This window comes from Cyprinodon variegatus, unplaced genomic scaffold (assembly GCF_000732505.1).
Source record: "Cyprinodon variegatus isolate N-32 unplaced genomic scaffold, C_variegatus-1.0 Scaffold168, whole genome shotgun sequence".
Classification (NCBI taxonomy): domain Eukaryota; kingdom Metazoa; phylum Chordata; class Actinopteri; order Cyprinodontiformes; family Cyprinodontidae; genus Cyprinodon; species Cyprinodon variegatus.
The window spans coordinates 469,236-483,064 of record NW_015150621.1 but is presented as its reverse complement, the minus strand read 5'-3'; the positions used below and the strand labels follow the sequence as shown (position 1 = coordinate 483,064).

General features: G+C 37.8%; 1 protein-coding gene across 1 annotated transcript in view; it reads left to right on the top strand.

Annotated features, from left to right (window-relative positions):
* The window catches only part of veph1 (ventricular zone expressed PH domain containing 1), a 106,407-nt gene that overhangs the window by 15,577 nt on the left and 77,001 nt on the right, over window positions 1-13,829 (top strand). The window contains exons 2-3 of the mRNA XM_015378278.1: window positions 3,506-3,974; window positions 4,126-4,344. Coding sequence (XP_015233764.1) covers window positions 3,837-3,974; window positions 4,126-4,344 — 357 coding nt within the window. The 5' untranslated portion in view covers window positions 3,506-3,836. The remainder of the gene's footprint in view (window positions 1-3,505; window positions 3,975-4,125; window positions 4,345-13,829) is intronic.

The following is a 13,829-nucleotide window of genomic DNA, read 5'->3' as shown; positions in this document are numbered from 1 at the left end:
TATTGTATGCTCATGAGTATTTAGATGAGCTGTGTGTGATTGGTTGGTTTACAACGAGCGAAGCTGCTGAGCAAAGACGCATCATAGCAACAAGCACCCACTCACTGAAACATCAAATTGTTGATATGGTAGGGTGACCAGACGTCCTCTTTTTCCCGGACATGTCCTACTTTTCATACCTAAAAAAATTGCCGGGGGGAATTTCAAAATCGTCTGGGATTTTGGTCGACTATAGTGCAGCACGTAGTCGAAACAGGGAGCCAGCGGGGAACTGAGTGACCGAACCCGATCCTCCCCCCCATCACCGGGTCGGGTTTGGTCTCTCCGTCCCCCACTGGGGCCCGGTCCAGTCCAGTCAGCAGTCCAGGAACCCAACACATTTTCAGTAGAGAAACTGCCTGCTTTTTAATTCTTGTAGAAGTAAACCCAACTGTAGGCCAAACAGCTAAACTGGTGTCTTTCATCTACCTCTATTCATGTTCTTTGGCCGGTGAACTAGTAGGTTGGTCCGTATGTCAATTTCGGGGCGTGACAAAAGTACAGGCCAGAACCAAATAAGGCAACATCTCCGAATTGAAGTCAGTTTGGTGCTTTGTTTGAATGCGTCCATGGTGGAAGTTTAGAGTTGTGAGATTTGCAGAGAAAGGCGGTGTCGATGAGGTTTGAACTTCTCTGTACGTTCATTTCACCTACTGAACTATTGTTATTGATCTATGACAATACAAACTTGGTTTTGCCTTTTATGACCCCTTGAAAGGGAACTTTCAGAGAGAGGCTTTGTGGATGTTACCTAAAGAGATCTTTATGATGAAGTAAAATTAAACATTGATTTCAGAAAATTTTTTATAGAATAACAATAGAGCAGAAGTAGATTTAGTTATTCAGTTGTGGAGAATGAGGTGAAATGCATGGGAATTTTTTTTTATTTGTATGAAATGTAAGAGTCTTTAAATGCTAATGGAACTGTGTTGGTATGCTGTGAATTACTGATAAATCTGTGTTGTATAGTTGTTTTGTTTTATTTTTGGCCCTGTGGTCCTGGCTTGGACTAGTAAGAATTCCAGTTTTGTTGTCCAGGCAGTGGGATAGTTTTCATGACAGGCACTGGCTTGGCAGAAGAGATAAGTCTCCCCTATGATCTGCTTTGTCTCTGGCTCAGGCCTGCTCCTTTATGGCTCTTACAGAAACTGTGTGAGGATTAGATTGGGTCCGATTGAAGAGGGAAGCTTATACTGGAACACAGATGTATTAGTCACTCGTTCTAGGATAGAAGGAAGCAAAGGATCCCAAATTTACTTATGTCAGAGTGTTTGTCCTTTCTAGTGGTCCTGTTTTAGAGTTAATGTTTTAATGTTTAATTGAAGCTGCCAAGGCCGGCGATAGCAGCAGGTAAATGGTTAACATGCTGCCTTTCAAATCACAGAGCTTCACCATAATTTAAAGAACACAGTAAAGACCTTTTGTTTAAATCTTTTATATATAGAATTTCAGCAATAATAGTAGTGATAATAATGTAATACATAAAGTGATAATAATGTTTCATACCTAAAGATTATCAGGAAGCATGTTGATTGCTCCCAAAACTCTTACCTGGTATCCATTAAGGCGTTGGATATCAATCAGCATTTTGTTTCCCTTAAATTTGATGTGTACGAAACAGAAGGATGACGCATAAGGATGTGGGGTTTGCAAAGATTAAGATTTGGTGGCTTGATGACTCAGTCGGAGTATCTCCAAAGCAGCTGCTTTTGTGGGCTGTTAAGTATTTGGGAAGATCTGCACTCATTTTAAAGGAAACAGTATTCCCTGATTGCAGCGGTGTCTTCATAGAAAGGAGCACAACAAGCACATTCCAAATCTCTATCCAATTGAACATCTGTAAAATACACACAAACAAGGCTCTACCTCACAACTTAGGGGAATTTAGAAATCTGTTGCTGACATCTTGATGCCAGATGGCAAAACAATACAGCACTATCACAGCATGCCTTTCACTTTATATCAAGGAGAAAAGAAAAAAAAATAGGGACACTACAAACACACACCCACACACGTTATGTCCCATTATCTTTATGTGGACTTTTCATTGACTTCCATTAATTTTTCTTCCATATTTATGGCCCAATTCAGACCCTAACCCTAATCCTAACCATTACCAATACAAACCTAATCCTAAGCTTCACACCTTTCTCCTAAACCTAACCCAATCAAAGAGTAGTACTCTTCCTCATTTGAACCAGTCATTAGTCCCCACAATTTTGCATATTCCTGGAAAATGTATCTCCACAAGGTATCAAATAAATGGCCACAATGCATATATACAGCTGCTTATCATTGTTTTATTTCTTCTAAGTTTTCTCTTAGAATAGAAGAGAACAGAAAAGCCTATATTGTCCCACAATGGGGAAATTGTGGTATTTACAGCAGCAAAAAGTTATAGAAAAAATGGTCACACAAATGTGGACCTTAGAAAAATGCAAAAAAAATAAGATAGTAGTGAAGAGTTAAAAGATAAACAATAAAATATTGTACTGTAAAGTGTTTAGACAATATAGAATTGTGCACCTGGAGAATAAATAACCAATATACAGCTAACTGATATTTAAAAAAAGCAGCAACTTCAGAGATGTGCAAAATGACAGAAGCATGTTATTTAACTGAATAAGGTAGAAACTGTGCCAAATCAGCATGAATGTAACAAATTATTGAGGTTGTTGGGAACAGTGGTGGTTATAGAATCTTACAGCTGCAGGGAGGAAGGATCTGTGATAACGCTCCCTGGTGCATTTAGGGTGCAGCAGTCTTTCACTGAAGGACCTATCCAGTTCTGCAACAGCTTCATGCATGGGATGGGAAATATTATCCAACAGAGATGTTAATTTTATTAGGATCTTTTGGTTTCCCACCTCTTACTTATGAAACCAATCTTCATAAGATTTGAGTGATATAAACAGAGGTTCTTTTTTGTTCACCAAAAAATGGTCACAATTCTTTTGGAACCAATAGGTGGACCAATTATTAGACAAATGGTCACAACTCCATGCTGGATTGGTCTATATATTGGAATATACATTACATTTTCTTATCTGTAATGTAAAACTAATATTGAAGAAGCTCAGACTGTTGAGTCTGGATTGCTAACTAGATTGCTAGCCTATCTTCAGACAGTCATGTCATTATTATTTGAGCCCACCACAGAGATTTAGTTAGACTGATTCCAAACTCTACTGAATTTTGTAGAAGTTTTTGCTTTCCAGCTGCAGGCCCATCTGTCTCTGAGCGCTGTTGAGCTGCCCAAACAGCTGTGCTTTTCTGCAGCTGACATAGAAACTAATCCATTCTGCTTCCCAAACATCTGTCGGTTTTATATCAAATCTACCTTTGGTCTTTTTTTACCTGGTATAGATACTGTGACTTTGCTAAGAATTTTAGATAATTCTTTCTTTAATGCTACAAAATGTCTTGTGTTTGATTTTTACAGTTTTATTTTGTATCTCCCTTTCAGGGCACTGACCTTCCAAGACTGGTTTCTCCATAATATGGCTCTTCTCCACAGTCAAAAACCTCAGGTTAAGCCAAATAAGTTTGGCCCGAACTGGTTGAGTCCCATTCAGCCTACTTGATCCTAGACTCAGTAAAGTGGACTGTAGATGCTATTGGTACAATACGAAGATCTATGGATGATATTGGATATTTTTCCTCAAATAATAAATGAGAAAGGGTATTTCTTTACTTTAGACCTTTCCTGCTATGTTATGTTTGACCCATTCTCAAAAAAGGGATCATAAAGTTCTCAGCATCAACTGATCTTAGAGGACCTCTCCTTCAGGGCCAAAATGCACCAGCTGTTTAGTCGGGTACTTGGACAGAGGGACCTGTCTAGAGCTGGAGACCTGTTCTCCCTAGAGGACTCAGAGATCGAAGACTGCCTCTCTCAAGCTCTGGATCAGATCAAGGACATATCCTGCGCACCGGTCAGTAAGCATGCCATAACAGAGAGGGGGGAAAAAAACAACAAAAACAGTACAATGACCTTAGAGAGTTATGTAAATATTTGAATGATTCTTTAATGAATTATTCATATTGCAATGCATTATTCAGATTTTAAACTTTGCGCCCTGGCAGGACTATTTGACCAACGACAATGATCAGGCGGTGGTCGAGATATGCATCACACGCATCACTACGGCCATCAGAGAGACCGGCTCCATCGAGCGACACAGCACAGCCCTGGTGGGCCTGTGGGAGTCCTGCCTGGAACATAACCTGACTCCTCAAGGGGAAAGCACTGAAGACACGCCACATGCAAAGATAGCCTCTGACATCACCAGCTGCATCTTGCAGGTACATGCTGACCAGCAACACACACACCTAGCTCTGCGGTAAATTTTAATATTATGTGCATTTAAAAAGGACATACCTTTACACTTACTTGCTGAAAATGATCTATGACTGCAGTGTTAATGTAACTCAGTTTTGCAGTCTTACAAAATGAAAAAAACATGTTTCTCAGTACTGAGATGTTTTCTTATTTATGAAGAGTCTGTCAAACCTGTATTAATGCATTTTTCCCTCTCTTAAGATGACCTACTAACCGTTTAATACAATACAATGCTTTCAGATTTTTGCATAATGTTTGCAAAATACAGCAGTGGGAACAGCCTTGGCCTGCAGAAGTGTTTCCAGTTTTTCCAGATTAAAAACACAAACCTTATTCGCTAGGGTTTTATGTGACAAATCAACATAAAGTACAGGATAGACAAATTAATTAGATTTTATTTTGTTCAACTAACTGCTTCCAAAGGTAATCAGATTTGTAAATAGTATGTAATTTGATTTTAAATCCTAATGTTCTGTTAAGGCCTCAGACATTTGTAAGAGTACTGTAATGAATAAACTGCATCATGAAACCTGATGGAAAAAAGCTCAGGTCAGGCTTACAGTATAAATCAGGGTTTGGTTATTAAATTCATATCCACAAACACTAAGTGGTGCTAGAGCTCATTATCTTCTTCTTACTGACCAAAAAAAAAAATACAAATCTTTTTTTCTTATTAACATATTTATATATATATTTTTTTATAATTTTCCTCCCTGAGAGCCCTTTGCCCCACGCACTCACATGACGGGCCCTCGTCGGATGCCTTTTTGAAAGTGATGATAAGATTAATATCAAGAGATGATATCAAGAAAAATAATAAAAGTGTTCAACATAAAGCACATTTATTTAAAAAAAAGTATGTAAAGACCTGCATAAAACACATCCATAAAATAAGAGTTTTACCTACAGCTCGTCTTTCAGTCTGCTCACACTGTACACATTGGGCTTCATTGGAGCGAGGCTGCAAATATGCTTATGTCTGAGACTTCTACAGTGACGGAGACTTTTTTGAAATGTTGTTGCTCTCAGAGAGTGTGGAGTTCTCTCTTTTTCTCCTCTCTTATGTGTGATATTCACCCCATCTCATCTCAAACTGCTCCACCTGCACTGAGACAGAAACACGCTTACTTCAAGCATGCAGCTTATTGGCCGACACGCATAAAAAAATCTGCACCAAGAGAGCTTTTACAGAGAAACAGTTTGAGCGTGAACACAAAGTTTACCATTTTAATACCTCAGAAATTTTTATTTGGAACATTCATTACCTAACAAAAATCTTTCTTTTCATACAAATGTATATTTTCTCCTGTTTTTCTCATTGTATGCTCTGCTGTCTATCAAACTAATGAGTTATACTCATAAACCTAAGTAAAGAGGAACTGTCCTAAAGTTTAGATCAACAATACCCAGAGAAATACTTATACAATTTGTATAGGAAAGTTTTCTTTTTGAGTGCAACAAAGGCAGTTAACAGCTAAGCTTAAAATAATCGCAGCTGAGAGTTGGTAGTTCTGAGATTTAAAGAAGACTGTAGTTTATTTACTCTTTACTACAGTTGACATTTCTGTGTTTAATTGTTGAGCAACAAAGGCATATAATGTATGCATTCACCAAGATGAAGAAAAGATGTTTGAGGAACTAGTTCTGAGGAACTAATTCTACCACTAAATGAACTTCAACTACTTTTAAAGTAAGCTCATTTGGAACGCTACAGTGGACATGTGTTAACCCATATGTAGCCTCATGATGAAACCAACAACACAAACTATGGGCATAGCATGAATCATCTAATCTTCTTCATGTAGCCAGTATGATACATGACAAAAATAATTCTTGGAGAGTTATGGTGCATGATGGGGAGTGGGGGAGGTGGGCAAAATTATAAAAAATATCTGTTAATTTTGGTGTCAAAATAGAAAAAGACTACCTTGAGCCACACATTAAACACTGTGAGGGAAAAGGGGGGTTCTTTTTTGTCTGAAAGTAAAAGAGCAGGTTCTCTAGCACCACCCAGTGTCTATCTGGGCACATCCCTGCTGTATAACTGTATTCAAATATACTAGCTACCATTGAGCAGGGACCAGGAAGCTAATTAGAGTTGATAGAAGATGGATGGAGCTCAGTATAGAAGAGACAGGAGCAGAACAATGACCCTACACATACAGCCAAGCTACAATGGAATGGTTTTGAACAAACCTTGTCTTAGAATGGCCATGTTTAATTCCCAACCTAAATCTAATCAAGACCCCATAGTCTGACTTAATCATTGATCTTTCTGTGTGCATTGCATGGAATCTGACCTTGAGCTACTTCACAAAGAGGAATGAGCAGATAACAGTGTCTAGAGAAAAGTATATCCCTATAAAAAGTTTAAGTGAAATAAACAAAATATTGCCTAAGGGTGCAGGATGTAATTATATATGCAGAATATAAGTATTTTTCAATACTTGTAAGTCACAGTGGATCCCAAAGTGTGGGTCCCACCCACACTCTGTGAATATTTTACACAGTTAACAGCTAAGCTTAAAATAATCGCAGCTGAGAGTTTGTAGTTCTGAGATTTAAAGTAGACTGTAGTTTATTTCCTCTTTACTACTATTTAATACAGTTGACATTTCTGTGTTTAATTGTTGAAATAGTTGGATATGGGGGATGGGGGTATTGGGAGGGTCTGGTCTTTCTTTTCTGGTTTATCATATAAAATGTACATATGATGAAAACAATGAAAGGGTTCACATTTTATATTTTATTTTTAATGTAACTATGTCAAATGCCAAACTCGTTTTTAGGTATTATTCAGCATACCAATTTATCTGTCTGGGGACACTCAGGTGAACCTTACAGCATCTATGATCAGCCTTTTTTGGTCTGTTGGGAGTTTAGAGTCTGCAGTATGACATTTTCAAGCCATCCTCTGTGCATTGTACTGATTCATTCATTACTGATGCAAAGAAAAGTACTGCTGACAGTCATGAATAATCAGATTATTTAATAATGTGCCACTTACTGGGGAATTTGAAATTAATAAGAAATGCCACTTTGCTGTTTTTCTGTTGCTCTATCAAGGCTTAGCAAACTTCACTCAGGTCATTTGTGAATGGATTACATATCCATGGCATTCCATGTCACAGCCTGGAAAGTAAAGGTCAAATCTCTGGTTTGCCAGCCATGCGTACAGCTTTGCTGTCCAGTGTCAAAGAGGCCACAATGTACAGTACAATCAAACTGTGTTAAAATTAGTGTGCAGTTTTAACAATGTTGCCTTAACAGTCTTAGCCAAAACTAAGGCATGGGGTTTGCAAATCAGTAAATACATTTCTAGAGGCGCTATAGACATGATATCTTCACCAGATGTCGGTAACTATCAATGCAATCTGTACATAGAAAGAAATCCAACCATGTCCAGAAATGAAGAATTAAGTTATGTGTAATAATGTGGAATGGCACTGAGAAAAAGTATCGAACACATGAAGAAAGGGAGGTGCAAAAAGGCATGGAGTACCAAGACATCAGCTGAAATCTCTTAGTAATTATGAAGCAATCAGTGCAAATTGTTAGTCCCAAATGGCCTATAAAAATGTGTATCTGGTATCATACAAGAAACGTCTAATGATCAGTAAAACTAAAGAGCTTTCTCAAGACCTTTGCAAACCTATTGTTGCAAATCATAACAATGGCCTTGGTTACAGCAGGATTTCTAATCTTCTGAATGTTCCAGTGAGCACTGTTGTGGCCATAATCTTGAAGTGGAAAGAGCATAATTTCGCCAAAAACCAACCTCGACCAGGTTCTCCTCACAAGATTTAGGTAGTGAAAAGAATGATCAGAGTGAGAAGAATGATCAGAGGTTGTTCAAGAGCCAAAAACCATTTGTGGAGAGATTCAAAAAGACCTGGAATCAGCTGGTTCAATTGTTTCAAAGAAAAAATAAGTAATGCATTCAACTGCCATGATCTGTATGCACACTCAACACGAAAGACTCCATTCCTGAAGAAAAAGCATGTTGAGGCTCGTTTTAAGTTTGTTACCCAACATTTAGACAAGCCTGTTGAATACTAGGAGAATATAGTCTGGTAAGATGAGACCAAAATTTAACTCTTTGGATGCCATAATACGCATCATGTTTGGAGGTCAAATGGAACTGCACATCACGCAAAAAACATCATACCTACAGTGAAGTGTTGGAAAATCATGGTGTGGGACTGTTATTTTAGCATATGATACTGGCAAATTCAAATAATTGAAGGAAAGATGAATAGAAAAACTTTCAGAGACATTCTTGATAAAAATCTGTTGCCATCTACCAGGATCATGAAGATGAAACGTGGGTGGATTTTAGCAAGACAATGACCCCAAACACACAGCCAAGGGAATTCTCAATTGGATTCAGAAAAAGAAAATAAAGCTGGTAGAATGGCCTAGCCAATCACCTGACTTGAGTCCAATAGAAAATCTATGGAAAGAACTAAATATCAGAGTTCATAGAAGAGGCCAATGAAACCTTCAAGTTTTGAGGAATGTTTGTGTGGAAGAATGGGCCAAAATCACACCTGGGTAATGCATGCGACCAATTCCTCCATACAGGAGGAAGGTCTTGAAGCTGTCATTGCCAAAAAGGCTTTTGTACAAAGTATTAAATACATTCCAGTAAGGGAGTACAATACTTTTTCCCTGTGTCATTTAACTTTATTACACATAACTTAATTTCTTGATTTGACTTGATTTCTTTGTATTTGTGGATTGCATAGATTGCTATTGGAGAAAATGTCCTGTTAATAGCACCTCTAGAAATATATTTACTGAGAAAAATGGTGCCATTTTTAATACTTATTCTACCTGCTGTACATAACCTTGTATTTTTCAAGCTTAATCGGTTTAAACACAAAGTAACTCCGCTCTGTGGTTTATCCGCCCTCTTTCCCTGTTACTTCAGGAATTGGAATTTGTTAATACCAGCCTAATTAGTCCGATTCTTCAGAAAAGGCACATTCACAAGCATATGCTCACACACACACACACACACACAGAAGTGAGACAAAAACTTCTGACAGCCCTGGTAAAGACGTGTGGCTTTCATGTCCCAGTTACAGTAGTTATCAGAGGAACATGTGCCTCTCTCCTTCTTTAGCTTTGCAATCTGTCCTTTCTAATCTCTCGTCTCCTTGATCTCTTTTATTCTGTCTTGGCCACACTGTCATTTTGAATTTACACAAAAGCTTTTCCTACCCTTCCAATAAAGCTCTTTTAAGGAGCAGCAGAAAGGTTGGAGGTAGTTTCTTTTGAGACAGGTTTATTTGCTTGAGTGTTTTAGAAATAAAAGTTTAAATTATTGACTGAAGAATTATTTTTGCTTCCACCTGTACTCTTACTTGTCGTTTTCCCTTTTATCCGGAACCGGTCTGCTGGGACTGAGGTCTCAGTAAAGACTCCTAGACTTCCCTCTCCCCAGAAACCTTCTCCAGGTTTGCCGGGGGAAATCCAAGGCACTCCCTGGCCAGCCAAAAGTCCTAGTCTCGCCATTGAGTCCTGGGTCATCCCCTGGGCATCCTTCCGGTTGGAACACTTCCTTAGGGAGGCATCCAGGGTATCCAAAAAAGATGTCTGAGACACCTCGGCTGTGAAGGATAAGCGGCTCTACTCTGAACCTCTCACGGATGACTGAGATTCTCACCTTTTGTCTAAGGGCATGTCCAGCCACCGATTGGAAAAAGCTAATTTCAGCCGCTTGTATCTGGGATCTCCATTTCGGTCATGATCCAGATTTTGTGACCATAGGTGAGAGTAGAAACATAGACTGACCAGTAAATAGAGAGATTCACCTTTTTGCTCAACTATTACCAGACCGGTACATTATAGCAGCAGCCGCACCGATCCATCTACAGTATTGATCTCCCACACCATTGTCCCCTCTCTTGTTAATAAGGCCCCAAGATACTTGAACTCCACTTGAGGCAGGAGCTCTTCTCCAACCTGAAGGAGAGAAACCACTTTTTTCAAGTAGAGAACCATGGCCTCAGACTTGGAGGAGCTCATTTTCATCCGTTGCTGTGCATGCTGTAGGTCTCGGCAGGATGGAACCAGCAGAACCATATCATCTACAAAAAGCAGAGATGTAATCTGCTGGTCCCCATTTAGGGCTGGAAACTCTGTAGCATTGGCTTGACTGTCCCTGTTTGGGTTAGTACACTGTCAAATTCAGTGTTCTGCAATAAATCCTCTTCAGCCTTTTAAGATACAATGAATGGTGTACCTCAAAGGACTGTGTTGGGATATATTAAATGTTGTGGGTACCCACATGCAGTCTTCTGTTCATCTGTATGCTGATGATACCACGATGATGTGTGCTGTTGTTCTTCTACATCTGCCTTTGCTAAAGTCTGCATTTGATATCATCAAATCACAACTAGAAGAGCTAAGATGGGTACCGAACTCAAATAAAAAAAAAAGCTATATTGTTTTCCAGCGAAAACAGTGCCTGCCATTTTATCCTCAGTTGAGTCCTCAGAAGGATCATTTATATTCGGCTCCAAATATCTTGGTTTAATAAAAGATGAAAACTTGTTAGAAATTAGGCTTCTTTTCAGAAATAACAGTTGTTGCTGCCACCCTGTTTTGGATTTTTTTGGACCATGGGGACATTTTATATGGGAATTCCTCACACAGTTATCTTCATTTATCAGATGTAGTTTATCTGGTGCAGATAGCTAACCCCTCATTGTGCTTTCTACTCTTTAGTTAATTGGTCATAACTGACTCTTTACAGATTTTTCATATATTTCCATCTGATACATCCATCCTTGGTTTATCTACACATAGTTACAGTCTGCAATCCCAAGATGTCATACTTTTCTGTTCATAAATAGTAAAAAAAACAAAAAAAAACAACAAAAAAAACAGTTTTCTGTTGTTACACCTTTCAACAGGAATCATGGTAAAAACGAACTGAAACTATTAGATCAAATTTATATAACGAATTGTATTGCTATTAAAAAAACAAAACAATTTCAGTCATTTAAAATAATTTTTAGTTCTTTTTCTTAATTATTTGTAAAATTGTGACGCTATCTATAAGTAAGTCTAGTATTTTTTTTTCTAAAAATATTGTTGTTTATTTCCTAACAGGCCTGTCTTATATATGAGAACTTCTGTATTAATATGACTACCTGTTTAAGTAGAGGTTTAATGAAAAAAAGAACTACACTGGCCCGTGTAAGCTCAGAAGGACATTTCTGTTTTATAAAGAAACCTTAACAACATAGACTAAGTTAAAATCTACTGTATGCTTTACAATATAAGATGGAGAACTTTGTAGACTTGAGCAGATTTTTCCAAATCTTTAATTATTAGATTACTACAATGAACATACAATAGGAAATTACCATGATTGTATTAAATTATTTTTGAATGCTCTTCATATAAATAAATATAGAGATAATTGGACTGATTGTGTATTGGCTGGAACAGTTTTTGTTAACCTAGTGTCTGCACTGTCATTATGTGGCCGAAACAAGTCATAAGAACAAACCTGAAAAAAAGTATGATATTCAAAAATATATTTTTTATTGTTGCAAGGAATACAAATGTCTGTTCCGTTTTAAGAGTTATGGACTCAAGAGCTAATTTTTTTTCAATATGCATATATATTTTGCATCAGTCTCTCCACTAGAGGGAGCTAGTGAATCTTAAATGCCATTCCCCCCCTCCCTTTTAGATCTGTGAAAACAACCTCTTGCCTAACAGTTTGTATAGATTTAATGCAAGGAAAAATGTTTTTGGCAAACCTATGAGAACTATATTAACCTTCACAGTTACACATGCATGCTGATTTTGCTATCATGGATAGTTTACAGTTGTGTTATACTCTTTCTGCTTTCAGTGCATAGAAAGATCTTTAATCACTTCAATGATGCCCCCATTTTAAACAACTCTGCAAAGCTATTTGGGCCCTTGGTCTTTATGAGGGTGATCATTAATGTTCTGAAGACAAGGAAAGGCAACTTTATTTGTATAACACATTTCAGTGGCAAGACATTTCAAAGTGCTGTACATGAAAAAGAAAAAGAAACATAAAAGGAAACCTATATTGCTCTGGCATAAAGGTAGTTAATAATTCATGAATGTGAATAGCTAAAAAGAGTGAAAATGAATAATTAATTGATGAGGATTATAACAAATTATAAAATGACTGATAAGAAAATGATAGTAAAACTGGACTGGAAGCTTATAATCGCTAGATACCACAGTTAAAGCTCACTGTCAAGTTTTTAATTTCAATTTAAAACAACTGAAGGTTTCCGCACTTTTGCAATTTTCAAGGAGTTTGTTCCAGATTAGTGAAGCATAGAAACTAAAAGCTGCTTCCCTGCGTTTTGGTTCTGGGTGTGCAGACCGGATTTGAGGCAATGTGAGACCTGAAAGATCTGGTTTGTTGATCCTCTGACAAAAAGCCTGTGATATATTTTGGTACTAAGCCATTAAGTGATTTAGAAGGGAACAGAAGCATTTAAAGTCTATTTTTTGAGATAGAGGGAGTTAGTGTAATGACTTTAGAATCAGGGTCATTTGTTCCACTTTCTTAGTTTGACAACACAGGCAGTGGCATTCTGGATCAACTGCAACAGCCTGATTGATTTTTTTTTTTTTTTTTTTTTGTTAGACTTATGAAGACACTTTGGTTGTAATCAGTTCTATGAAAGATTAATGCATTAATTATTTTTCTGAGATCCTGCTGAAACATTTGTCCTTTGATTTACAATTGATTTACAATAGCACTGCTGCCTTGCAGCAAGAAGGTTTGGGGTCTTTCTGCATGGAATTTGCATTTTCTCCCTGAGCATGCATGGGTTCTATCCGGTACTCCAGCTTCCTCCAACAGTCCAAAAACATGACTGTAAGGTTAATTGGCTTCTCTAAATTCTCCTTAGTTGTGAGTGTCTGTGTGAATGGTTGTTTGTCCTGTTTGTCTCTGTGTTGCCCTGCAATGAACTGGTAACCTGTCAGGGTAGACAGGTTGCCAGAGGCAGCATATGCCTCTTGCCCGTAGACAGCTGGAGATAGACACCAGCACCCCTCGTGACCCCACTTGGGATTAAGCGTGTCTGAAAATGGATGGATGATTGGAAAATAACTTTGTTACTGTCTTAATGCCTCTGAAGGTTTAAGCAAACTCCTTACACTAGACCTTAATATTGAGATCAAACTGTTAGACTCTGTTAACTAATAATATGTAATTGCAAAGCAATTTTATTGAGGCATATGACAGGATCTTGTGGTAGGAGATCTTGTGCTGTATATCTTGCGAAATGGGAAAGGTTTATCAGGCTATGAAAGTGCTATTTTCTCACTATTTGCAAAGAGTCTGTCTGTCTTTGACATCAAATTCCAATAACAGGCAGCAGTCTTTGGTTGTAACATTAAATATTATGAAAAAAGTAAAGTTATTTGAATA